The following is a 27,975-nucleotide window of genomic DNA, read 5'->3' as shown; positions in this document are numbered from 1 at the left end:
ACAATGTATTGTTGGCTATTGCTACAAAATATACCCGTGCTACTTAAGATCCAGGGTCGCATATAGGCAATTTGCTAGTAGGTGGAGTTAAATCTTTTAAAAATAATTTTTTTATATATTTATAATATGTTTACATGCAATAATTGATCAATTATGAAAAATACAATAATGTAGAATATGTAAAATGCTGGAATATGGAAAAGGCGATGTGCAAATCTTTGCTGGAGTCGCAAGACAAGAAAGGCTGTTTTAAATCTATAGCCGTGAAGGCGCTGTATAAATTGTGTAAACGTCTCAGCCCACGGTGCGTTCAGTTATAAAGGTGTTATTCTGGCGGAAAGCGCGTCGGTTGGTTTGCGAAGCGATGAGAGAGACGTGACGAAAGCGGAATATGATGATGATGATGATGATGATGATGATGATGATGAGAACATCAGCGCGACTCGAGTCTGACGACAGCAGAGTTTCGCCTTTCACACGAGGGGGAAAAAAAGTTGCAGGATCTTCCAGAAGAAGCTTCGAGCTTAAACGACATCGAGATCTCGAGACCGTCACAGCAAAAGCCGAGCGTTAGCGGAGCAGGAGCTGTTATTTCATTCAAAAGTCTCGTCATTTATGGATCCGCGGTGACCTGATGCGTGAACCAAACTTCCAGAGCAAGAATCAGGTACCGAACAGACCTTTATCACCCTATACGCGCTTACACCGGGGTTTGTTTTGATGTTTTGTTTGCTTGTGTTTTTCAAGTGATGGCATCTTACCATAGCTTAGATGATGACGCAATGGCTTTGATGGTCCACGACACGAACGCGGTGAAGAAGGAAGAGTTCGCGAAGGACGAGCCGGTCCAAGAGCCGAGTTCGGAGAAGGTGGATCCGTCTCAGAAGCCGCCGTACTCGTACGTGGCTCTGATCGCCATGGCCATCCGGGAGAGCTCGGAGAAGAGGCTGACCCTCTCCGGCATCTACCAGTACATCATCACCAAGTTCCCCTTCTACGAGAAGAACAAGAAGGGCTGGCAGAACAGCATCCGACACAACCTGAGTCTCAACGAGTGCTTCATTAAAGTTCCCCGGGAGGGCGGCGGGGAGCGCAAGGGCAACTACTGGACGCTGGATCCGGCCTGCGAGGACATGTTCGAGAAGGGCAACTACCGGCGCCGGAGGCGCATGAAGCGGCCGTTCAGGCCGCCGGCGGCTCACTTCCAGCCGGGCAAGTCTCTCTTCGGCGGCGACGGATACGGCAGCTACCTCCCCGCGCCCAAATACCTCCAGTCCGGCTTCATGAACAACAGCTGGCCGCTCGCGCAGCCGCCGCCGCCGATGAGCTACGCGTCGTGCCAGATGGCCAACGGCAACATGGGTCCCATGAAAGGACTGTCCGCTCCGTCCTACAACCCCTACAGTCGAATGCAAGCCATGGGCCTGCCGAACATGATGAACTCGTACAGCGGCATGGGGCACCACCAGCACCAGGCGCAGCAGCAGCAGCCCTCGCCGGTCCCGTCCAACTCCGCGGCCGCTCTGCAGTTCACCTGCTCCCGGCAGCCGGCCGAGCTCTACTCGTACTGGGACCACGAAGCCAAAAACTCCTCGTTACACTCGCGGATTGACATTTGAAACGTGGGAATGTGCGAAAGGGACTCGGAACTGGGCGCAGGGTCTGTTTTACGCATCCAGCAAGGTAAACAGGGTAACTTTTGTTGCTGAAGAACAAACACAGATCTGAACTATCTCAGTCCCTAGATGTTCTGGACTGCATGGATAAATGTTTTTTTTTTTGAAATTCTGAATCAGTAGTTTTGATTTGATCGCTTCGGGATAAACACGTTTTACAAAAATGCCTTCAGTTTCGTGATCGAAAATTCATTTGAGGACGGTGTAGAAAGAAAAAACGTTTGAAAGATTGTTTGGGACCATTGTGATTTTTACATTTTGGATTGTCAAGCCAGCACTTACTATTTTCTATTTGCTTTCAATAAACTGTTTTGATTAAAATGTCTTCGACACTCGATACGATGAACACTGAAAAAGTGCAATGAGTGCACTCTTAAAAATAAAGGTTCTTTATTGGCATCTATGGAACCTTTCTGCTCTTTATAGTGGAATACAGAGTATTCAAATATTCTTCACACTAAGAAAAAAATGGTGTTTTTAAGAATGATCACCGAAATGTTATTTGAGGAACCCAAATGGTTCTTCTGAAAAAAAAAAAAAAAAAAAAAACATTTGGACCCTTTATTTTTACGAGTGTATTCTTTATTTTTGTATTTTAGAACGAGTCTTTCGTGTCATTTTGATATGGAAAGATTAGAAAATTACAGATTTTTTTCATAAAGATCTTTTCAAATCAAGGTACTCATAATTCGAAGGACAAGAAAGAAACTAGATGTGAGAAGGTTCAGTATGTGCTGTTAATATACACATTTTACAAATTAAGAGATAAAAAATGACCTCAAAACTCGCTGTAAAATTAGAAAAACACCCGATTATTCGTTCTTCTGGCGGAGGATTTGTTTCTGATTATTAATCAGTGTAAATGTAACTGTAAGGGCCGTTAGCTGATGACAATCTTCAATTCTGATCTTCAATTCTGTTTCATTTCGTTCGTGTGAACAAACAGACGTAAATAAACTCAATTCAAATAATGCATCAGTGTTTATAGTGTTCTGTCACATTCTCTAGAATTAAAAAAAACAAGTCTTGTTTTAAAAATCTGTTTTGAATTTTGATTTAAAGAAACGATGTTTGTTTACAAAAAAAAATAATAAAGAAGAATTGGTCAATAAACAGTTTTTTTTTTTCGTTCCAACAGACACGAAAAATCTGTTCTCGTGAACTACATCAGTTGTTTTTATATTTTGTAGATCATTTAGTCTTTATTATTTCCAGTAAACAAACCAAAAAACTTACGTTTTTTAATCTTTCTTTTATTCATTGCATTTGATTTCAGTCTATCTGCTGGTTTTGGCTTTTCATAAAATAATAGGCCTGTATGTCTCATAAATACATTAATTCGTTTCTTGAAAATCGAATTTATTACGTTTGAATAAAAAATGAAAATTAAATCGTGTAATATAGGGCTATTATCGTATGAGAATAATAGGCCTACATTAAAAATAAATCTAAAAATAACATGGGTTAAAATACAATTACAGTGTTTGCAAGTTATAAAAGTGATTTCAAACAGCACGACAGTCTGAAGGAAAGGCCATTATTTTTGTATGTATACTGTACTAATGTTGGCAGTGAGTGTCTTTCATTCCTTCATACTGTGATCGAGGCCTGATTTAATGAAAGTTCATGAGAAAGCTCGTCTGAATCGCTCTCATTCCAGCCGCTCCATATTTTCACATCAGAAGAAAACAACAGCTGAAAATCCTGTAGTGAGACTAAAACCGAAGCAAACGCGAATTACACTGCAGTTCACCGCCTGGAAATTAATGATGCATGTAAAACATGTTTTTTATTATTGTTTGTTTGCTTTTGTTACAGTAACTAATCATGCAAATGTGCATCTTCTCAGATGTATTGCCTTATTTGTAAACGACAGCCAGACGGTGTTTTTATGACTTTATAACAATAGTAATACTGAAAGCTTTTTTTATACATGTCTGATTTGCAAATGAACAGAAAGCTACAAAATACTGACAAATAACAATCACTCATTAAAATGCATAACCGTTCAAGATCATAAACATATTTCAGACTGTCCGTGAAAAGCTTGCATTAAAAAAAAAAACAATGTTAATTTATAATCTTTTAAAAGATACGCATTCATTATGTTTTATTAAATCTCTTCTGCATTTTAAAATGCGCTTCACTTCAGCTGATTTTTGCATTTCACACTGATTCTATTAAATTAAATGGGCTGATCAATTTTTATCTCACTGCAAACGGAGTCTGAATTTCCGCTGATAGAAGCTTTGCCTTCAGATTCCGGCAATTGTGCAAAAACTGTAAAGGCGAACACAAAAACGGCTCAAACCACACACGTTTTTGTGCAATAATTTCTACAGCTGTAAAGGCCCGAGTGTCACGTGACTGACGGTGAACACGTGATGTAAATTAACCCACCTGTCAGGAATTGTTAGAAAACAAAGGGGAATATATAAATCCAAACAGGCCTATCTTAATTTTGGATTCTAGAACGACGACTCTTGCGTGTCATTTTGACTTTGAAAAAGGATCAGAAAATCATGCAGATCTTCAGTTGCTTTGATAATATTCCAGACTTAAGAAAAAAATCTCTTCAGGTCAAGGTTGGATTTCATGTAAGGTGTTTTTGTGAGCTGAGATGATGAGTTTAGAAAATGAAACAAACACAAACAGCTGATGTCTGACCACTAGATGGCGCTATAAGCACATCACAATATATAGATGGACAGATTTCTGAATAATTCCGCACAATTTGTTTGTTTGTTTGTATATATTTGGGTTTATTTTAGTAAGTCAGCAAAAGCGACTTAGGATAATCTGTGACGTTTAGTACAATGCTTATAATTAGTATTAGTATAATTTCATAATGCTCCAATGCTTAAAATTAGTTTTGTAGACAATTATAAATTATGACTGCATCAATCTCTTTATAAAAACTAATTTCTTTGTCTATTTGTTTGTTTGAGTGTGTGAAATAATGTGTCTTTCAAATAATATGAACTCATAAAAGCTCATAAAATAAATAATTGCTTATTAAAATATAAAAATATGAAAAAAATAAAAATAAAAGGTACATTTTGCTATACTTGAGCTTTCCAAAAATATGTAATGTGAATTGACTATTCAGCTTAGCTTTAATAATAATTTTGAATATTTTGGGCTGATGCCATTTGTTCAATATAAATGATTTCAGTGCTTGATTTTAAGGATTTTTAATGCTATTTTTAAGGCTGCTGTTTTTTTATGCATTTAGGTGTTTTTAATTTGTTTGTGTTTTTATGCATACAAATATGTATGTCTTAAATAATATGAGCTAAAAAAAACCTTCTAAAATATTTTAAAATATATGTTTGTAAAAGGCACATAATTTCAACTTTAAAATTATTTAATGTAAACAGTTAAACAGAAAATGGTCTATAAATTTCCTATAATGTGCCAGTGCGGTGTTAATAATTTGACATAATTTTGGGTTGATGCTGTTCATGCAATATGATAAAGAAAAAGATTCATGCATATTTTGCTTGTAGATAAAACTTTTTTTTTTTTTTTTAAATCTTCAAAGAATTTTATTTACGTGAATAGTGATGTCACACAAAAATTATGTTGGTTTATGCATAAATTATTTGATGTAGCCATGCACTATTTTAAACTATGGCATTTTCACTCTGTGTGTGTGTGTGTGTGAGTGAGAGAGAGAATCTTAGTATTTTTGTTGAAGTGTTGTGTATGATTCCAGTGCTGTAGCAGTAGATATTCTCTCATGGAGAGACTGAAGCCTTTTTCCAGGACTGTGACGTGTGTTTGTTATCACACGGATCATCAACATCATACCAGAGCCACAATTCTGATCCAGGATGAAGTTAAACCTGAAATCAGTCCTGAATTCGTCATCGCTGCACAGGGACCACAGCATCTACAGGTTAGTCTCATTTATGATTCATCATTCCTGTTATCATTTATTTCTCTCTCTTTTATTTTAAATAGATTTGACAGGTTATGCACATTTTGTAAATGTACTAAATATGAAATAGCATTTACATAGTCTGCAATATTGTGTGAAGCATCTTTTAAAATATTACATCTGTTCCTACAGAAATAAGCACTTCACTAGGTCTGATTTAATGCTGTAAAATAGTACTTTAATATGCACACATATATGCACATTTCAGACACATTAAACAGACTGTTGAAGCAGCATGTTACGAGTTACAATCATTCATATACTGTAAAAAAATTATTCTTTAAAACTGTAAATAAAACAAGATTATTGTAGCATGCTTTACAGGAAATATTAAGTCTTTTTACTTCAAAATTTTACATTTAATTCAATATATTACTTGCCATTTCTATGTAATTATTTGTGAAATTTACTAGCAATTTCTGAGTGAAAATAGTTTCTACGCTGTTACAGCTGACACTCCAGTAATAACAGACAAAATACATGATGTGCAAATAAAACGCATTATAACAGTCATTTATCAGCATCAGATTGACCGTCAATGTGGAAAATGATGCATCTCTGTATATCCAGTGGATTATTTCAGTAGTTCAGCCACTGGACAAACACGTATTCATATTTATCTTGAAATTAGATACAAAATATCAAATCAAAGCATCTGATCAAACAAACGCTGCAAATTTTCTCAGAACTTCTTTCACTTTTCTGAGCCACTTCTCTGTCTCTGTATAAAGAGAGAGGAGTACAGTACTAAAGTGCTGTCAGATTCGTTAGGATAATAAACTCTCCTAATCACCCCGAAGTGCAAAATCATTATAGTGACATTCAATCAGAGTCACCAAAGCAGAAAATGTGATGAATCACAGGAACACATTCATATAGCACGAGCATGAAATCATCACAGGTTTGTTCTGAACACCGAGAGCAGAGAAAAAACATGTTGAATGCGAACAATAAATCATATAATTATGCATATAATTACAGCCACATAAATATTCTGCTGTGAACTGTTAAAAGTCCCCAGTATTTTTTCTGTGTTTTAATGCATTTGGGTGTTTGATGCATAACGTGTCAAAGAATATCACGATTTTAGGTTCAAATGTGTATGAATGTAGAAGGAAAGGTCTTTACTTCACCATTTTTAACACTTGCGTTCACTAGTTTGTTTTAAATGGCCTTTGTAGTGTAAAAATGTACATTTTAATACAAATATTCAATTTTTCAAATAATTTGAGCTCATAAAAGCTCATGTAAGCAAATTGATATTTAAAACATAAAAAACATATAAAATATAAAAGCACATCATTTTAAATTTCTGAAAGTATTTAATGTGAACTATACACAAAATGATCAGTTTTCCTGTGTTAATAATTTTGCATATACTGAGCTCATACTGTTCATACAGTATTGATGATTTCAGTGCTTGATTTTAAGGACATTGTTGATCATTTTTTAAAATGCTAAGTAGGTAAATAATAATTTTGCTCTTTTTATGCATTTGCGTATTTGATGCATAATTAAAATTTTAGGTTCAAATGTGTATGAACGTAGAAATCACTTTAAAATTTAAATCCCTTGTCTTACCTAGTTTGTTTTAAATGCCTTTGTAGCGTGAACATTTAAGATTTAATACAAATATTCCATCTTTCAAATAATATGAGCTCGTTAGAGCTAAAATAAAGTATTCATAAAATATTTTGCAAATGTATGTACTAACAAATATACACAAAATGATACATTTTTCTGTTCAGCCTATTCTGTGTTGTTTTGCATATTGTTTCAATGCTTATTTTTAATGCTGTCTTCAGCTGTTTTTATGGATTTAGGTGTTTTATGCATACAAATATGTAGTCTTTCAAATAATATGAGATTTTTAAAACTCATAAAAATAATAATATAATAATTAGAAAATTGCTTTTTAAAGTATAAAAATCACATCATTTCTCCTTTCCAACCGTATTTACTGTGAATATACACAAAATTAGCAGTTTTCCTATTCAGCGTATGCTATGCTCAATAGTGCAATAATAATAATTTCTACACTTAATTTTAAGGACATTTTTGTTTATTTTTATGCCAGGTATGTCAATGATAACCCTGCTTTTTTATGCATTTAGGTGTTTTTATGTCAATATTCCAAGTAGTCCTGGAATAGTATTTCAAATAATGTGAGCTTTTATAAACTTATAAAATGCATTTTATAATCCAAAAAGCACATTATTTAAAAAATATTAAACATGTACTGTATGCTAGTATAGACCTACACAAAATATACATTTTCTTATTCAGCTTATGCTGTTAATATTTCTTGCATATTATTGGGCTGATGCTGTTCATGCAGCATTAATGGTTTCAATGCATGATTTTAAGGACATTTTTGTTTATTTTTTTCAGTGTACAATCCGGGTGTGTCAGACGTTACTGATGCGCACGCTAACGGGCCCGCCGTCCGTCTGTCTCTCATCCGCTCGGTAGCTCTGCTCCAGACGCATCTTCTCCGGGTCCGTGCCGCTCACGTCTTTATGGCAACAGTCAGTACCGCTGGGCGGGGTCTGATTGAAAAGGGGCGGGGTCTTGGTTTTCACCACCTTGTCGAAGTACGCGAGATCCGCCACGTATTTGCCCATCGGAGAGAGAGACACGATGGGCGGGAACTCGTAGCCCCACAGGATCTCATCGGGCAGGTATGAGGTTCGCACCTGACAGGTGGCCGATGTGGGTTCCACGGTGGAGCTCATCATTACCAGCAGCTCGAAATCAGCGTGATCCGGTTCCGTCCAGCCTCCGCCTGAGAGAGAGAAACAGAATGAGGAAATCTGAAAGATATCCACGCATAACCGCACTGTCAAAGTGTGTGCAGCTGTTTTCTTAAAGGGTCGAAGCGATCATTGTTTTTGCAATTCCGTGTGGTGCCACTGGAGGCGCAGAATTTACAAATTTACAAAAAGATTTCAAATCATTTTTCAATATTCAAATGCTTTGAGATGCTTTTTTCAATCCATGTAAAATGTAATCTACTTGGTCAAATTGATTTCTTTGAATTAGCACCAGTTTTGTATTTCTTTTTGGAACTGATTGATTAGGCCCCATTGATCTGAGCTCATGCACCTCACTTTTTGAGTTAAAAAACATTACATGTGGGCCATTTTTGGCAATGTTCACTCAAAAACTGAGGATAGTGAACAGAATGAAGGAAGGGAGGATCTGTACCTTTTTTTGCCCATCCGTGCAGCGGGCTCTGCTCGTCGATGATGTGGTAGAAGGTGAGCGGGAGGATGAGGAAGGGGCTCTCGGTGGCCGTGTCCACACTAAAGGTCACGTTTTTCTGGTCTAAACGCACCGTCTCGCCCTCCTTTGGGACACACGGCTGTAAAAGCTTCCCGGTCACCTGGAAAAATCACTTTAATTACATTTGAACATCTTTAAGGTAGCATGCTGTCTTTAGTTGATTTCTCATTTTGACCAAACTGTAAATCAGCATTGCATGTTTCCTTTGTGATGAATGCAACACTAGAATGCATTGCAAAGATAAAGGCAAAAAAGCAGAAATGTTCATTACTAATGTAATCAATTCAAAACATGATATGAACAGGTCAATCTACATTTTGCACCCAGAACTGAGTGTTTATGTGTATTAAATTTAATCGGCATATTTTAATTTAGTGTCATTCTCTGTGTGTGTAGTTGTGACAAATCATTAAATAAATAAATCATTAACTGGCAATTTTGATGTAGTTATAATTCTCTCCTCGGTTACCTGGCAGCCCAGCAACAGACTCTTGCGCATGTTGGCGATTCGTATCATGAGACACGGTCGCCCGTCGTGATTGGCTATTACAGCATGCTGACTGAACCGAATCGTCTCCCCACGCTTTTTCGGCCGAGCCACCTGAGAGAGAGAGAGAGAGAGAGAGAGAGAGCAAAAATATACGTGTTTAAATAATAATAACATTAAAAAATGTAGTGCAGTGATAAGAAACTAATGAGAATCAATACTGAGAAAAGAATTACATGAATGCACATGGATGCATGAAAATAATGAGAACTTGGGGTTAAATGTGTTAAATTGTGATGAAAATAATGCCACAGGTGAAAAAAATTAGTGTTTTGCAAATTTGCTATTTTTTTATTGTAATTATTATTTATTTTTTAAACAATTAATTTTATTTTATTTTTTTGTTTATTTTTTTTAGTTTATTTTATTTTGGAGTAAAATATCAAATGCATGTTTTCTGTGTTTAGGCATGTAAATGGATGCTCACCTTGGCGAGGAATGTTCCGGTGATGAAGATCTCCATGGCGGTGGTGATGAGGAGCTGGATGATGAGCAGGACGATGGCAGACGGACACTCTTCTGTGATGCAGCGGTATCCGTATCCGATGGTGGTCTGAGTCTCCAGCGAGAAGAGAAAGGCTGCGGTCAGTGTTTGCATCTGCATCACACACACACTGTGGTTTGCTGGAGGATCAAACTCTACAGGAAGAAAAACAATCATCAGACACAAACTGATGCACACAAACAACACATGGATGTAACGGGTTTTATTTCATTGGATGAACTCTGGCTTATTGTATCACAGAGGAATGATATTTTTAATACCATCTTTTATTCATTTATAATTAAGTTTTAAGCAACTTTGCATGTAGCAGAAACATTTTATTAAATTAATTTTTATTTAATGTAATTATTTAATGCATAATTTCTTAATCATTTCATTATTAATTTTAATTATAGTTAATGGAGTTGTCATTTGTTTCATTTAACCATCATACTGGTCTCCTAAAATTTGTTAGAAGAAATAAAAATGAGGAAAATAATTTAATTTTGACACAAGATTAGGCCAAAATAAACATTATTTCTTTATAATAACATATCTGGAATATCAAGGCTATTATTGATAACTAAAACTAAACTAAAACTATAAATGGAACATTTTTGCTACTTGAAATAAAATAAATGTTAGCTGAAATAAAATATATATATATATATATATATATATATGTATGTGTGTATATATATATATATTTTACTTATTTTATATCAGCCAGTTGGTGTAGTGGGAAAAAAACTCACAGCTTTTAAAAATATGATTTTCACAATGTTTTTAGGAATAAAATGTGTGAATGATATATGAACAAAGCATCATCTTTGATTTCTCATCAGTTTGAAGTAACGAAAATTTAAAATATGAAATAACTAAAAATATGAAATTTTAAATAACTAAAAATTAAGAATAAAAAATAACAAAAAGACAACTAAAATGATAATATAAAATATAAAAATAAAAAATAATTCTAGTTATTGTAAAATAACGCTGTCACAGAAAAATCGTTCATAATAAGTCCAGGAATATTAATATTACTCTATTTCCATCTCTTACCGAGCAGGTCTCCATGCACCAAAGCCAGCAGGTACCACAGCAGTCCGAAGGTGAACCAGGTTCCCACAAATGTGGCGCTGAACAGAACCAGTTTATACCTCCACTGCATGTCCACAAAGGTGGTCCAGGGGTCACGCAGGTACAGAGCGCCACGCCCACTCACATGCTCGATGCGGACATTGCTCCGCCCATCCTTGGATAACACCCGTCTCCGGCGAGCCAGCTGACTCCCGTGCCCCAACGCACCGAGTAGAGGCTTCAGGACATCTGTCTGCGTCTGGGAGTGGCACACCTTCTGAGAGGCGGGGCAATGAGAAGAAGGGGGTGTGGCTGATGTCATCTAAGAAAGAAACAAGTGTCAAAAGGCAATGTGAGTGATGCTCATAACACAAAACAGCAAAGTATTAAGGTCTTTACAGTTACGTTTATATTTATGCATTTGGCAGATGCTGTAATCCAAAGTAACTGCATTCAGTTGTTTTTACTTTACCAATTCACAGGTGAATTGAGTAAAACATACAAAAATGGCGTGAAATCTACAGCTGCAAATAGATAAAGTGAAATAATAAAACAAGGCAAATGATATATATGAACAAACCGTTCAGTAAAATCATTCAGAATACAGAGGGGAATAAAACTGTAAGTTTTGGTGTTTGTAAGTGCTGCTGTAGTGGAGAAAAAACTCACAGCTTTTAAAAAAATATGTGTTTTCACCATGTTTTAAGGAATAAAATGTTATAGAAATCAATGTGAATGATACATGAACAAACCCCTCAGTAAAAACCTTCAGAATATAGAGAGAAATAAAACACTAAGTTTTGGTGTTTGTAAGTGCCGCTGTAGTGGAGAAAAAAAACTCAAAGCTTTTAAAAATATGCATTTTCACCATGTTTTTAGGAATAAAATATTATATAAATTAGTGTGAATGATATATATATACAAACACCTCAGTAAAAACCTTCAGAATATAGAGAGGAATAAAACTCTAAGTTTTGATGTTTGTAAGTGCTGCTAAAGTGGAGAAAAAACTCATTGCCTTTCCATTTTTACCACATTTTTAGGGGTAAAGTGTTGTGTAAATCAGTGTGAATGATATATGAACAAACCCCTCAATGAAAACCTTCATAAGATAGATAGGAATAAAACTGCTAAGCCTGGTGTGTGTAAGTTTTACAGTAGTAGAGAAACAAACTCATTTTTAGGCAACATATAGTAATATAGATAATATATAGTTAAAGTGCAATAAAATTCACACTTAAATATGTATTTTGGATGCGTTCTGTCTCAAAAATTGACCAGTGCTTGAAAAAACAATGTTTTTGTCTGAAATGTCTTGCCTTAAATGAAAAGAGAGACCATAAAAAATAATGGAAAAGAATGGGAAAAGTGATCAAATTGTTGGCTATTGAGCCAGATATAAGGCTGCATTACATGCATCATTGTTCATTATATCAGTGTTTGCATTGACTAATAAGCCACAGCTCAAACACGATGTCTTTTACTGCTTGAAATACAAATATACACATTTAGATGCCATGGTATTCAGCTCATTCAGTGGCCTTCTGTGTTTTTTTCAGTACTTTTGTCTTGTGGTGTAGATTTCAGTCTGCAGGGAGAAGAGCTTGTTGAATACAGTTTATCTGGTTAATCAGGTGAACACACCGGATTATTTTACACGAGAGAGACTTTAACCAACAATGAGCTGAAAGAGACTAAATGAGGGCATGTGAAAAAAAGTCCAGACTGTCTCTCCTCATCCGCCACACTGCAAAAAATGATTTTCTTCTTTAGTATTTGTGCAAATATATAAATATATTCTTAATACATTTGCTAGAGAAGCTAAATGAGTTAAGATTTTTAAAAATCTATCAAAATTAATTGAATTTATGCTTAAATCAAGACTAAATATTTGTTAATAGGGTCAGAAAAGTCATACTGTTTTCCCTTTAAGTTACGTTTATTTTTCTGATCCCATTAGCAGTACTTGTTCTTGACAAACATAAACTTTGTAAACTCTCTAATTTTTATACTTTTCTTTTCAGAAAACAAAATGTATCTGAATATAAACTTGTATATCTGAATATGAATTAATATCTGTACATAATGTTCAAGTCCAAACACGTTTAAATCCAGTAATGTGCAATAAATCAAAGTCTCTCTTCTCTTTCTTAGCAGAGCACTTATATAACAGCATCAATTCTATTCAGTGTTATGTAATTTGATGGATCACCATCCTTTCACATACATTATCCGATCTCACGCCGTGTCAAATGTGCCGTATCCTTACTTTTTTTTAAATGTACCACAATAACCATAGTTTCTGCCAGAACACTGTAGTGTAAAATGATTCTTCAATGTAGTAAATATAAAACAAAGATTATTGGAGCACATTTTACAAGAAACTACAATTTCAGATATTCTACTTCAGAATTTTAGTTATTTGCTTTTTCGTTGTAATTCTGATATTTACTAGAATTTTCTTAGACAGTTTCTATATCAGTAAAACTGTAAACATATTATTTCAAAAAAGGAAAATAAGTTCTAAAAGCGTTTTGCATGATTTAAAGATCACATATATCATTTATTATGCTTTTACACTGGCAATGATGCTGTTGCATTTAGTCTATAATGACTGAAGGTGTTTAATGTGTTTTAGTCTCTCTGCTTCCACCTTATCAGCACTTCCCGTTTCTGTCTGTCTGTCTCTGTCTCTCTCTCAACTGTCTCTCTCTCTCTCTCGGGTACAAAGGAATGTATTGTTTGAAACACTGACCAACGGGACAAAACCGACCACTGACAAACATATCTTTGTGTGTGTGTGCGTGTGTTTGTGTGAGTGTGTTTGAGTGTATGTGTGCGGCACAATAGCAGCTCATTAGTATTCCAAAGTGGATAACGATCCCCCCTCCGCAAATCTCAACCCGCAGTCGCACTTTTCAAACTCTTTCCTTCCTCTTTTTCTTTCTTTCTTTCTTTCTTTCTTTCTTTCTTTGTTTCACATTTTAAATGCACACAGCACACACAGGATCAAACTCAGGACTATTGTAGTAAGTTTTCACATAGATTTTCCTAATCTGAGCTCATCTGGTAGATCATTGCATTGCAACACTAAAGTAATGCATTTGTTTTCCAGAAATGGAATATGAATAAATAATGATAAAATAATAAAATGCATTGGATAAAAGTATCTTCCAAATGTATGAATGCAAACAGCTTCTGTAACATCTAACAAGCTTTCAAGTCTTTGAAGTACTTGTTACAAATGTTACAAATGTTGCAACTGTTGCAAAGATGTATCACCTTATTATTTTTGCATATGCATACATCAGTACTGCAGTATAAAGAATGATTTTTGAAATTGTAAATAAATTTTTTAATTGAAGTATGTTTTAAAAGAAAATACAATTTCAGTCGTTCTACTTCACAATTTCATGTTAAATTCAATGTGTTACTTTCTTATTCTGTATTATTACATTGAAATGTATCATTTCTGAGTGAAAATTGTTTCAAAGTAAATTCCACACCAGTTTTTTCAGTGTCATGAGAAAATAAATCTATCTTTTAGGAGAAACACATGAATGTGTGCAGGTTGCATAATGTGTGCAGCACCTGTTGTGCAAAAGTTTAATCAGACACCCCAAATTCTGAACTTCTTAATCAGGAGCTTCGTCAGACTCATTCAGAAAGTTGAGCTTGCACAAGTGCGTGTGAAATCCAGCGTCTTACCTTGAGAGCTGTGAGGCTGCAGTCTATTAACACACGCGCTCAGGTGTTCAGATGCTGCGATTCATCAGATTCTACATTCAGGTTTGCTGATCTCAGCTACATGTTGATGTTCAGTAAACAAATGTTAACTTTACTAAAAAAGTTACTAAACAGAAGCTCTGCAGAACGACTGAATCTCTCAGGAGCAAATGACATGCTTTTATAAACTGGACTCTCTCTCTCTCTTTCTCTCTCTCTCTCTGTCTCTCTCTCTCTTTCTCTTCATTCAGCTCTTTCAACACATTTGTTCTGCTAAACTCTATTTAAAACTATTATACATCGAGTTTTGCATTTTTAGTCTTTTATTATTTTGTAATTATTATGCAGGCTTTATGAATTCCTATTAAACAGCAAAGTACACTGAATATTTGCACTCTAAGAAATTAAAATATTAATATAAAGTAGTGACAACAAATAGGTGAAATTAAGATTAAGATGAAAATTGGTTGCAAAACAGTATAAATTGAAACCAGTTACGCTTAAAATCTTGCCATTACTAAAAAGAATTAATGTGCATTTTGCAATAACAACCTCAATATATATTATATTATATTATATTATATTATATTATATTATATTATATATTTTTATTTTTTATTTTTTTAAATATGACCTATTTTGTAATTTTTATTTGGATGGCAGTAAAATTTGGGTAATATTATATTTTTAATATGCACATTAAAATTACGTGTGACCAAAATTTGAGGAGGACATATGAATAAAAAACCTAATTTTTTAAATAATAAAATTAAGGCAGTTTATTTTAAGTACTTTTTTTTTTTTCCAAATTTAATTTTAATAGAAATCAAAGTTTGAACAGACATTTGCTGTAGCTTTCTTAATAGTTAATAAATAAACATTCTTAATTTTTTTTTTTTTTTTACATGAAAAATAAATAAGTAATTAAATAATCTCAAATAATGCATCCTAAATCTTTCTTTGATGTAAAAATCTAATATTCCAGTGATGCTTTGATGCTTTAGTGCTGGTGTGAAAGCTGAAGCTGAATTAAAGGGCTTTTCTTCCACGCTCTCATTCAGTATTTGTCTTCATTTGGGGGTTTTTGTTCTGATTCAGGCACTTTGCACAAACTTCCTCTACACGTGTGGATGTCAGGATTTTGTGAAGGGCTGGAACAGAACATCCTGAGAACAGCAGCTCACAAAAGAGCCCGTGAGAGGAATGAGAACTCCAGAGTGACGAGGCGTTTCATTAATGAGAGATGCAGGAGGAGAGAATGCTGAGAGAATGACTGAGTGATGCTGCTGCTGCTGCTGCTGCTGCTAAACACTGTGAGCTGCAGGAGGCGCTGTGACACATCCATCACACAAACCTGAAATACTGAAACCCCAGCTGCATGGTAAGCTCACTTTGTACTTTATAGAACATTTTAAATGAATTTGTTGTATTTTCTAAATGATAATTAGATTTTGTCATTATATATACACACACACAAAACATTGTATGTCAAAACCTGAAATGCTCAGTTATTTAATGTTTGGATATAATGTTTATAATATGTCTTAATTTTTGTCTGTTTTAAATATATTAGATGTTCAAGAGAATTAAATTAAATTCTCTTTTTTATATTACAGAACACATATGTAACAACATCCAAGTGTCTGAACTTTGAACATTTAATATTAAAAATTAAAATGCTCATTTTTGGTAGTTCATGTAAATATTAATTTTATATACTTAAAGTGCTGTGATGTTCATATGTTTCTTTTTGACTGTTTTAAATATATTAAATGTCACTCCATTAAAAAAACTTATTGTTTTCTATACATTACATTTTTATTTTGCATACATTGTAAAGTATCTTTCATATATTACAGGACACTTATGACAAAACCAGTCTTAAGTAGCACGGGTTCATTTGTAGCAATAGCCAAAAATACACTGCATGGGTCAAAATTATATTTTATGCCAAAAACATTAGGATATTAAGTAAAGTTCATGTTCCATAAAGATATTTTGTAAATTAACAGCTGTAAATATATCAAAACTTAATTTCTGATTAGTAATATGGATTGCTAAAAACTTAATGTGGACAATTTTAAAGGTGATTTTATCAACATTTAGATTTTTTTGCACCCTCAGATCACAGATTTTCAAATAGTTGTATCTTGTCATATCCTAACAAACCATACATCAATGGAAAGCTTATTTAATCATGTTTTGTGGTCCAGGGTCACATATATAATATCCAAGACTCTTAAATAAATAAATAATGTAATTTGTGTTGCAATACTTCCTATGCAACCTCTAAACATATTTCTGCACAATGTTATTTTTTTATTTATTTATATATATATATATATATATATATATATATAATATTATAAATATATAAATAAAAAAATAATTTTTATATATATATAGTTTTTTTTACTGAATATTAAAATACAACTTTAACATTTCTTCACATACAAACATTAAACGTTATACAATAAAACAGAAAGAAGAGAAAAGGAACTACAGAAATAAATACTGAGATTATTATTTTTTACAGTTATATTAAAATAAGTGTACAATTGGGTATAAAATATAAATAAATAAACAAATTGCTCAGAAACTTTTAAAGTCTTTGCAGGTACAGTGGGCCACTTTTTGTAAAACGTGTAATTTAGATACATAGATGTTTTTTTCATTTTCTTTTCTTTATTACTTTTGTTAACTTTAATGTCCTATAATATTTCAGTTTAAATATGGTTCATAAAGTGTTATTTGCATGGTATATACCAATAAACATTTTTAGATCATGCACGCCAGAAAAAAATATTTTCAGGTAAAATGGGCCATCCTTTATCAAAAATGATTTTGCATCTTAATTAAAAACACATGATTTATTATCAGGCAAAGATATTGAACAAATCCTAAAACATATTTAACAAATCCTAAAAACACAATATGTTAAAAATGTGACTATAACTGTTAACCGTGGAAACAAAACCAGCAGGAACTGACCCAATAATAGTTTCCATTTAGTGGGCAACCATGTCAAAGGGGTTTTTTTACCTTTCACCATGACACAGTCCTCTTTTGAGTTGTGGCCACACCCACCAGTTTCATCTTGCATCAGCCAAAATTATTTTGTCATTTAGAGAAACAGCGTGCCTTTAATTATGCTCTGAAAGTGCATACCCACTGAAGTGCAATCACTCTATAGGTTTCTTATTCGGCGTATTTAATAGTGTTAAATATGCGCAGTCTGCGCAAGCTGGCTTTTTACTAGAAACTCGTATGTGTGAATGTGAAATCGAATGGTCAAAAGTGAAAGTAAACGTATCCGACAATAGCGCTTTTTTTTTTTTTTTTTTTTTTACAAGGCGAATGACGTCACAAAGCACGGCGCAACAGGAAACGCACGCATCCTCCTCCAGAGACACACACCCGAGCGCGCGGCCAATGAGAGCGCGCCTCACGACTGCGTTGAAGGAGGAAACGCATTTTATAAGGTCAGTCTCTCATTCCCACGCACGTTTACAGCAGGAGAAACGAGTTCAGCGAAATACTACAGACATAGAAGAGCCCATCGACTGCTGCTTCTTCAATCTTCACTCACTGAAACTCACAAACCCATCGCGATGTTTCCTGATTCAACCACAGGGTGAGTTTAACACAGCTCGTTATAGGAGGTTTATACTCTGATCAGTCTAGAAAAGTCATGTGGATCATTTTAGCTTCATATTGCAGATGGCATATTAGTGTGTATCCTCGTCAGGTTATCTTTCTGCACAGTCATTTCTGAATTTAAAATTAGAGTAGATAGATAGTGATGAAACTTGTTAAACAGGTTTAACAGCTTATATTTAGTATCTGGCATTCATGTGCCATTACCATGATGTTTTCACATGAATAAAGCTGACATAGGAGAACCTGAACATTTGAGACAGTTAGACATAATACATAGATATTAAAGCTCAAATGGTGAAAAGTGAAGTAGTAAGATGCAATCCCGCGTGTTGAAATGCACGTGTGCGTGTATTGTGTGATGCTGGGAACCCCGGTACGTGTCGCGTGGGTTTCAGCACGTATCACTGCGATCAGACACTTGATGATGATGATGATGATGATGAGGGGAGGAGAGCTTCTGTGCTTTCTAGACATATTCTGGATATGTTATAACTTTTGTTTGCCAATATGCATCATTAACTACATATTTATTATACAGCCAATCAGTCAGCGATTACAATCATTTTTCACGAGCAGTAAGTTCTCTCAAATTTATGATCAAATGCTTTTCCAATAACGTTAATAGAACGTTTGTTTAAAGTTATCTATAAATAGCACGTTTTTATACGTCGTTCGTAAAACGTTTTCCTTATAAAGCGATATAGGTCTGATGTGTTTTAAATGTAACTAGTTTCAGAACATCCAGAGAACATTGAAAAGTAACATTATAACGTTCGCAAAATGATACAATGTTTCCTTAAACGTTCAAAACATTGTGAACTTTCATTAAACTTTCAGAGACGTTTTTGTAACAATCTAACATTCCTAGAACATATTTTGTTAGATGGGTGCTTTGTTTAGTAACCCAGCAAACACAGAATGTTAATATCTCCCTTTGTTTTTTTTTTTTTTTTTTTTTTTTTTTTTTTTTGAATGTTTTGATTGGTAAGGTTCTTTAAGTTTTTGCAGCCATAAAATAACATTTTCACAAAACCAAAAATCGATAGCTGATAATGCTGATGATGATGGAAGAAAAGCAGGTGTGCTTTTTTAGAAATATTCACAATATGTTACAACATTTACAAACATGTTTCATCAACTATGTATTTATTATATGTGACCCTGGACCACAAAACCAGTCATAAGAGTCCATTTTTTGAAATTCATATTAATAAATAATCTGAAATCTGAATAAATAAGCTTTCCATTGATGTATGGTTTGTTAGGACAATATTTGACCGTGATACAGCTGTTTGAAAATCTAAACTCTGAGGGTGCAAAAAAACCCGTGCTACTTAAGACTGGTTTTGTTGTCCAGGGTCACGTACAACCAGTCAGTCAGCGATTACAATCGTTTTTCGCAAGGAATAGATATGTTGTAATAATCCAGAACAAATGACATTCTTGAACAAATGTTCTTCCGGTAACGCTCTTCAGGTCGTTCATGTAGCCCAACTTTTTCTTCTAAAAATGTTTTAGTTGGTAGTTCATCTAACATTTTTTAAAAATGTAACTACTAGTTTCAGAACTTCCAGGGAACCCTGTAAAGTAACATTCTCATAATGTTCACAAAATGATACAATGGAATGTTTTGAAACATTGTGCACTTTCAGAAGTAACATTTTTTTGTAACAATGTAACGGTAGAAAATATTCCTTGAACATATTTTGTTAGATGGGATGCTTTCTATTCAGAAACCCAGCAAACATGCAATGTTATTATCTGGTTCCCTTTTAGTTTCTTGGGGAACCAAATGACAACATTCAAGCAATGTTCTTTTAGTTTTTTCAACCATAAAATAACGTTCTCAAAACGTTCTGATAGTGCTGGGTGGTATGACCAAAAATTGATATCACTGTATTTTTCAAAATTATACCACGGTGTATGACTTTTTTTTTTTTTTCTTAAATGCATGAGTCATGAGTGAGTCACGTCAGAGGTTGATTCAGTGACACCTTTGAATGATTCGTGGAGTTTCCTGTGTGAATCATTCAAGTCTTCCATTCACAGGAGTCATTTGCACACGAATCAGACTAATCCTGCCATTATTTCACAGTCCCCAGAGTTTTTATGTCATCACACTGAGCTCAGATGATAAAGTCAGACTGAACACATGATTTGTTGTTATGAAAACATTACATGGGAAAGGCAGACAGAAAGACTCCAACACAAACTCTCATGCTTCATTTAGACAGACACTGTTTCAGTCATAAATACAGTGCTTTTCTCTTTCAAACACTGAGTCCGTATAAGGCATTTGTAGGTTGATTTAAAAACAGTGCTATTTATGTTTGAGAGTAAAGCACTACCTTTTAAAGCTTAAAATGAAATGAAATATTCTTAACTTTATCCAGAAATTATTTTTAGTATTTTTAGTTTAGTTTTATTTTAGTTAAACTAAATGAAAATGAGAAATGTTTGGCAGTGTAATCTTTTAATATTTTATTACATTTAATGTTCATTTTATTTAAAGTAATGGATTTGTTGTTGTTTTTAGTTTTAGTTAACTTTTTCTCATACACATTTTGCTTCTCTAATAAATCTAACGATAGCAGATGAGATTAAATAAACACTTATTTCGCTAAAACTCATGACTCATTCTCCCTTCCAGGTACAGTTATGAGGAGTGTAAGGCCACAGCTGATTGGCTGCTGGCTCAGGCTCCAGTGCGCCCTCTGGTGGGGATCGTGTGCGGCTCTGGTCTCGGTGGACTGGCAGAAATGCTGAAAGATCAGCTGGTGATCAAGTACAGTGACATCCCCAACTTCCCTCAGAGCACCGGTGAGTTCAGACGATGTGCTGTAGCGGTTTGATGTGCTGTAATCGTCTCCAGACTGACTCCTGCTCGTTCTAACCGTGTTTTCTGTAGTTCACGGTCATGCTGGAAAGCTGGTGTTCGGCACGCTTAAAGGAAAGCCGTGTGTTTGCATGCAGGGCAGGTTTCATCTGTATGAGGGATACCCCATTCAGAAGGTGATTAACACACTAACAGGTCATCTGAAATTGACCCAGCTAACTAAATGCGTGCTAATGTTCTTCTAATGTTTCCATTAAGTTTTGAAAATGTTCATTCTGATTTTTTTGTTTGTTTGTTTTATTTTTATATTTTCATTTTAATTTTAGTAAATTTTTTTTTAGTTAGTTATTTTTTTATTTTAATTTTTTTTAATTAATTAATTTATAAATGTTTATGTTTTCATTCATTTTTGTTTCAGTTTTAGTTATTTTAGAACATCAAGTTAAAATAAAAGAAAATTATAGAAAATTAGAAATGCTGATGAATTAAAATAATTTTACCTTTTTTGTTTTATTTATATATCGATATAATTTTCAGTCATTTTTATTTTAGTTTTAGTTTTATTTGTTTTAAAACATTAAGTTAAACTACATCAAAGTAGAAAATTAAATAAGTTTAATTTCTTCATATTTGATTTTATTTAAGGTAGTTTTTTTTATTTCAAGTAAAAAGATTTTGTTTATGTTTTTAGATTTAGTTTTAGTTCATTATAATGGATGGAATGTTACATTGTATCATTTTGCAACAGTTGTATCATTTTGTATCATAAAGGGAATGTTACTTTTGAACATTCTTTAAACATTCTGAAACAAGTTGTAACATTTAAAAAAACATTAGATGAACATCCAACTGAAACATTTGCAGAAAAACCCCAAAGAATAACTGCTAATGTTTGAGAACATTATTAAAAACCAGAGAACTTTGAACAAATATTTACAGGTAGAGCATATTCCTAATGTTGACAGAATGTGCTGAGATCATTTTCTGTCAGCTGAGGAGGAACTGTAGTTAAACAGCTGACGCTCATGTCTTATCAATATTTGCTGAATGTAAATATTAGTGGCATTTTTACAATGTCTTTATTATTACAAAGCAAACTTTACATGTGTGAAATGTGAGTTACACAATCAGCTCTCTAGTTCAGCTCTTTTGAGAATAATGTCAGTGCAAAAAGGCCTAATTAGCCTACAGATGCTAGTGTGTATTAGTGTGTATGAAATGTGACTCAGACGTTATTTCTGATGTGGTTTTTGCAGACCACCATGCCGATCCGTGTGTTTAAACTGATGGGAGTGGAGACGGTCATCCTGACCAACGCCGCCGGCGGACTCAACCAGGACTTTAAAGTGGGCGACATCATGGTCATAAAGGACCACATCAATATTCCTGGATTCGCTGGAAACAACCCGCTAGTGGGAGCAAATGACGACAGGTGAGACTCTGATTCTGAGTGTGTTTATTTGATCTGATGATAATTTGATCCATTCTTTACTGCATAAATAAGAGCAGAGACAGGCCACTCAAACATGTTGGATTAGGAGCAGTGCTGTTATTGTTATCTAAAAACAACATTAGTAATGGAAATGAAGTGGAAATAAATTATAAATATTAAATGAAAGACTTAAACTTAAATGAAAATGGTAAATATTGCCCTGGCAGCAAAGTTGAAGTACTCAAATAAATGAAAAGCTATGATAAAATAAAAATAAAAGATAAAATTAGTTAAAGCTACATAAATATAACATCAGAAACAATATTGGTAATTGAAATGAAGCTGAAATAAATTATAAATATTACATAAAAGACTTAAAACTTAATAACCTAAATGAAAAATTGAAATAATGCCCTGGCAGCAAAGTTAAAGTACTGAAATTAAATAAAAATAAAATATAAAATTAGTTAAAGCTACAGAGAAATATATTTTTTCAAAAATAAATAAGTAAATAAAAATGACAAAGGCACATAATAAGGTTACTATAATTAAAACTGAAATAAAAATGAATTAAAGCTATATAGAATATTAAAAAAATATATAAAATGCTAAAAGCACATAACATTTCTAAAATTTAAAACTGATATAAAATGAATATAAAAAACAATAAAATGATAAAAGCACATACAATTTCTAAAATTAAAACTGATATAAAATAAATATTTAAAAAACAATAAAATGATAAAAGCACAAAATTTCTAAAATTAAATTCAAATAAAAATAAATTAAAGCTATATAGAATAATAAAAAGCTAATACAATGATAAAAGCACATAACAAAATTACTGAAAACTAAATGAAATGAATTAAAGCAATATATAATATTTAAAAAATATATATAAAATTAATAAAAAAACAATAAAATGATAAAAGCACAAAATTTCTAAAATTAAAATGAAATAAAAATTATAATAAAAAGCTAATAAAATGGTAACAGCAAATAACAAATCATGACAATCAAAACTGAAATAAATATTAAAGCTATATAGAATTTTTTTTACTACAAAAAAATTCAAAATCATGTGACAAAATGTCTAAAACATGACTTGAGCACTGTAATAATTATTAGCTGAAACTATTATGATTAAAATGAAATTAATAATAAAATATAAACACTAGATGAACTTAAAAAACATGAATAAAAGTTAGAGATGTTCCCTTGGTAAAGAACTGGAATAAATGATAAAAAGTTCAACAGAAACTGAAATAAAAATAAAATAATAAAAAAGCAAAAGCGCTGACTAAAAATGACTAAAATCGAAGCTTTTCAATAATAATAAATGTACAAATAATACACTGATATTTGTTGTTGTTGAGGTGTTATTATTGACAGGGTGTTATTTTCCTCATGTTCTCTCTCCGTCAGGTTTGGCGTGCGTTTCCCGTGCATGTCGGACGCGTATGACCGCGATCTGCAGCAGCTGTTTCATTCGGTGGCGGCGGAGCTGGATTACTCAGCGTTCATGCATGAAGGCGTGTATAGCGTGTTGGGCGGCCCGTCCTTCGAGACCATCGCCGAATGCAGAATGCTGCGCGTCCTCGGAGCCGACGCCGTAGGTGAGTTAAAACCTTTCTCAGATGATTCAGCGCTGCGTGATATGTACTGAAGTTGTTGTGTTCAACTTAATTTAAACCAAGAACATTTGAGTGATAATGATAGAGGGTAAAACATCCAGTGGAAATGGACACTAAAGTTAGGAAGCAACAGATCTCGAAAACGCATAAATGTCATACAGAATAAATTCAATAGAAAAGGATCTTTGTGTGTGTGTGTTTTGAGGCATGAGCACGGTTCACGAGGTGATCGTGGCGCGTCACTGCGGGATGAGGGTCGTGGCTCTGTCTCTGATCACCAACCAGGCGGTGATGGACTACGACAGCGAGAAGAAAGCCAATCACGAGGAGGTCCTGCAGACGGGCGAGCTGAGAGCGAAGCAGATGGAGAAACTCGTCTCCACCGTGGTGTCCCGCATGGAGCTCCTAAACAACAAAACACTAAAAGCCTGTCAGTGATCGTGCGAACACATCTGCGCGCAGACCGCTAGTCGCTTGCTACAGATATTAGTCGTAGATTTTCCTTTACAATGTTTACATTTCACACTGTACAAAATTTTCACCAGTTTCAACTTAAAAACTTAAGTAGTGAGTTGAAATAACCTGTAATTTTAAGTTGATTTAACTTAATATTTTAAGGCAGCTGCTGAACTTAAGTTTTTAAGTTGAAACTGGTAAAAACTTTTTACAGTGCAGGGACAAAGTGTTTTAGGGAACATTTTGCAATCAAACAAACCAGAATGATAAATGGAGAGATTTCAAACAATCTTTTACTACTGCTCCTGTCATTGCCAAAGTTATTTTATAGTATCTCTGTTTTAATATCTATTTATTGTGTCGAAACGTCTTAAACGTGATTTATTTAAAACTTAAGTCAAACAAGTGGGAAATAATACATAAAACATGTCCAGTAATGGAGAAAGTTGGGTTATTTATTTTTTAAATATATAAAAATAATTAGAAACTGTTACTGAATTCACTTTGAGGTACTGAAGTGAAAGATTACTGTATTTATGTGACCTATTTATGTACACTTGAACTGTCAAATCTTTGAAGTTGTTTTAAATTGCACTAAATGATGGAGTACTTTGGTGTTTTATGTGTCAGACTTTCACCAGCACTTTTCCCAAAACCTTTTATTTTATAAACCCGAACTTTGAAATTGCACTGCAAGCTTTGAGTTTTATAGTTGTTTCTATAATCTGCTTCAATGCAATAAAAAATGATATTGTTGTACCAACATTTTTCTTGGTTTGACATTGTACTTCTGTCATTTTCCTACATAATTCTAAGATATGAACCTTTTTTATGCTTTTTGAACAGTGGAGTCCTGTTTTTCATCCAAGCATTTACAGTTTCCTCAGACTCTTTTTACAGATAATTTCCATGACATCACATTGATTATTTTCCATAAATGGCTACAATGTCCTTCCTCATACTTTTTATAGATAGATATTATCCCGTAGTCAAAATTTTTATCCCTTAAAGCTGATCTTCTGATGACATATTTAAATGTTTTTTTCTTGTAAAACAGCTTGAATGTAACTCCACCCTCTATGCCTCATTTACTATACGCAGATCTATAAATATGCAAATTAGCTCCACCCCCACGCAGTCGCACCAGCCAGAGCCTCTGAACTGTAGCAAATGGGAAATATTGTTGAAACACAGATAATGACTGATAAAACTATGTTTTTACTAGCAGACAACTACAGTGGATACTGTAACATTTGTTAAAGTTACTTACTTGACGACGTTGTGCCCTCAAAATGCCAAAATTCATTTACACTGTTACCGCGTGTTATTTTTCAAAGCTGTATTTAATGCTCTGTTTAATATTTGGTTTTGTGCTAATAATCATATTGGTATATTTTGCATGGTAATGATAGGAATCTATCCTTTGACGTAATTGGTTACTGAAGTTTGTGACTTAGCAAAAAAGGGCTGTTTCAAACCGCATTTGTGGGACAGCCTTTGGGAAACTACAGTTTTAAGGAGAAAATACTCCGCAATGGTGTTGATTAATGGACTGGCACATGGTTTGTATAAAAACATTAAAAACACCACATAGACAAAAAAAACAACATAAAAAACACTTTTCATGTTTCACTACAGGGGGACTTTAATACTGTAAGCACATTCATGTTAGAATTCATGTAACAGTCTGCACATTTAGCATATGATGAAGCGTGCAATAAATAATCAGACCTGTACGCAAATAATCTGTGAGGTCAGTTCATTTCTTAAACAGGCTCACTGTGTCTCTAGTGGATTGACTGGACTCAAACAAACTGGTAATTAAAGGGGTCATCGAATGCTAAGTTCACTTTTTGATGTTGTTTGAACATTAATGTGTGTTGTCAGTGTATGTACAAATCTACCCTATAATGATAAAAATCCATGCAGTGGTTTTTAATTAATCTGTAAAAATAATATTCCCTTTCTCAAATCGAGCCGTTCTCAGATGCCTGTCATTGTGGCGTCACATGACAGAGGCCACTCCCACAATAGTTGATTGACATGAGCGTCTTACCTCAGATCAGCTGTAACAGTCCGATCTCTTTTGTTTTGATGCTGGAGCAGGGATGTAAGTTAGACAAGAATTGAGCGATTGAGGTGTTGTGTTGCTGGATGTAATAATGAACATAGTGGTCGTCATTTACTCCCGACATCTGAGCCGCTGAAGATGCAGTGGATTACGTTTGTTTGTGAAGGGAATGCGCCTCCCGATCTACATATATCCGTCTATGTTCACACGAACCATCATCCAGCTTCACTTACAGCAGAAGTGAGTATAAGCGTTTTTTTATGAATCTTTGCGATCACCTTTCCTAATAATGTGCTAGTTAGCAAGTTTAGCGGCTAAATGTGGCTAATGTAAACAGGCTCGTCACTCCACAGAGAGAAGAGAGGGGCGGGGCGAGCAGAGCTCATTTGCATTTAAAGCAGCCTCGACCAGAATGAGATGATTTTTGCAGAGCTGATTTTGTCAAGGTAAAAAGGGTGTTGTTTTACACAACCATTGAGAATTGTTAATATATTATATATCAGAGACTTTTTATTAAGACCCTAAAGAATCATATTAACTTGTGGAAAATGGGCATCCGATGACCCCTTTAAATATATAAATAAACCCTTACATGAAATTTGTTTCTAAATAGTAGAAGTAGTAGTAGTTTTCATTCTATACAGTTAACAAATATCTTGTAAGCGCACCCGCTTCGGATGTTATCACTCGATTGAATGGGCGTTATCAGTGATTATCAGCTCATTGATATGGGCCAGAAGGGGCCTGCTGCGCCTACTGGTAGGCTCAGAAGGCTATATCGTCCATCCAAATGGTTAATCACCGCACGCAAGTATGACGGTGAGATTACCACTGGCGTACCAGCAGGGGCGATCGTTTCCCCAACGCCATCAACTCCACGCGGACCAATGACCAGCGAATTAGTGCATTAAAAGACGGATTTTAGATGACGTCAAGACACATACAGGTACCGTCTCCTAAAATAGTCGATCGTTCCGTATTTATGAATGAAATGATTAATTTAAAATTTGCCTATGGTGAGAAAGGGGTCATGTAACAAGTCCACACGTTTACCGTATTTTTACTATAGTAACTGTCACTCGACCACGTCAGTAGTCAGTTTACAGTAACCACAAAATATGCCATGCTTTTACCACCATAACTGT

The 27,975-nt window shown here is 34.1% G+C and overlaps 3 protein-coding genes across 3 annotated transcripts; 2 read left to right on the top strand and 1 right to left on the bottom strand.

Moving 5' to 3' along the window:
- The first annotated feature begins 22 nt into the window (after positions 1-22).
- foxl2b (forkhead box L2b) lies at positions 23-4,099 on the top strand. Its single transcript, XM_051128465.1, has 2 exons — positions 23-667; positions 748-4,099. The coding sequence occupies exon 2, from the start codon at positions 750-752 to the stop codon at positions 1,617-1,619; it is 870 nt and encodes a 289-aa protein (XP_050984422.1). The 5' UTR covers positions 23-667; positions 748-749; the 3' UTR covers positions 1,620-4,099.
- Positions 4,100-5,775: 1,676 nt separating this feature from the next.
- LOC127176654 (ATP-sensitive inward rectifier potassium channel 10) lies at positions 5,776-14,916 on the bottom strand. Its single transcript, XM_051128449.1, has 6 exons — positions 14,724-14,916; positions 10,998-11,337; positions 9,879-10,090; positions 9,374-9,505; positions 8,827-9,004; positions 5,776-8,404 (listed from the first exon to the last, which is right to left on the bottom strand). Exons 2-6 carry the CDS (start codon positions 11,335-11,337, stop codon positions 8,028-8,030), a joined length of 1,239 nt encoding a protein of 412 aa, XP_050984406.1. The 5' UTR covers positions 14,724-14,916; the 3' UTR covers positions 5,776-8,027.
- pnp5b (purine nucleoside phosphorylase 5b) lies at positions 11,225-25,524 on the top strand. The gene is made up of 8 exons (XM_051128457.1): positions 11,225-11,367; positions 15,840-16,122; positions 18,095-18,375; positions 21,052-21,221; positions 21,310-21,413; positions 22,494-22,669; positions 24,095-24,285; positions 24,509-25,524. Exons 2-8 carry the CDS (start codon positions 16,120-16,122, stop codon positions 24,739-24,741), a joined length of 1,158 nt encoding a protein of 385 aa, XP_050984414.1. The 5' UTR covers positions 11,225-11,367; positions 15,840-16,119; the 3' UTR covers positions 24,742-25,524.
- The last annotated feature ends 2,451 nt before the right edge of the window (positions 25,525-27,975 follow it).

Source organism: Labeo rohita, chromosome 2 (assembly GCF_022985175.1).
Source record: "Labeo rohita strain BAU-BD-2019 chromosome 2, IGBB_LRoh.1.0, whole genome shotgun sequence".
Classification (NCBI taxonomy): domain Eukaryota; kingdom Metazoa; phylum Chordata; class Actinopteri; order Cypriniformes; family Cyprinidae; genus Labeo; species Labeo rohita.
Note: the sequence above shows the minus strand (reverse complement) of the source record. Positions and strands in the feature narration are given on the sequence as shown.

What these genes read in the sequence shown, in the direction of transcription:
- foxl2b (XM_051128465.1), top strand. Translation starts at nt 750, where the DNA reads ATGGCATCTTACCATAGCTTAGATGATGACGCAATGGCTTTGATGGTC.
- pnp5b (XM_051128457.1), top strand. An exon ending in CAACTTCCCTCAGAGCACCG is followed by an intron (nt 21,222 to 21,309) that starts GTGAGTTCAGAC and finishes TGTTTTCTGTAG; the next exon opens with TTCACGGTCATGCTGGAAAG. An exon ending in CCTCGGAGCCGACGCCGTAG is followed by an intron (nt 24,286 to 24,508) that starts GTGAGTTAAAAC and finishes GTGTGTTTTGAG; the next exon opens with GCATGAGCACGGTTCACGAG.
- LOC127176654 (XM_051128449.1), bottom strand. Translation starts at nt 11,337, where the DNA reads ATGACATCAGCCACACCCCCTTCTTCTCATTGCCCCGCCTCTCAGAAG. An exon ending in GGTGCATGGAGACCTGCTCG is followed by an intron (nt 10,091 to 10,997) that starts GTAAGAGATGGA and finishes TTCTTCCTGTAG; the next exon opens with AGTTTGATCCTCCAGCAAAC. An exon ending in GCACGGATGGGCAAAAAAAG is followed by an intron (nt 8,405 to 8,826) that starts GTACAGATCCTC and finishes TCTCTCTCTCAG; the next exon opens with GCGGAGGCTGGACGGAACCG.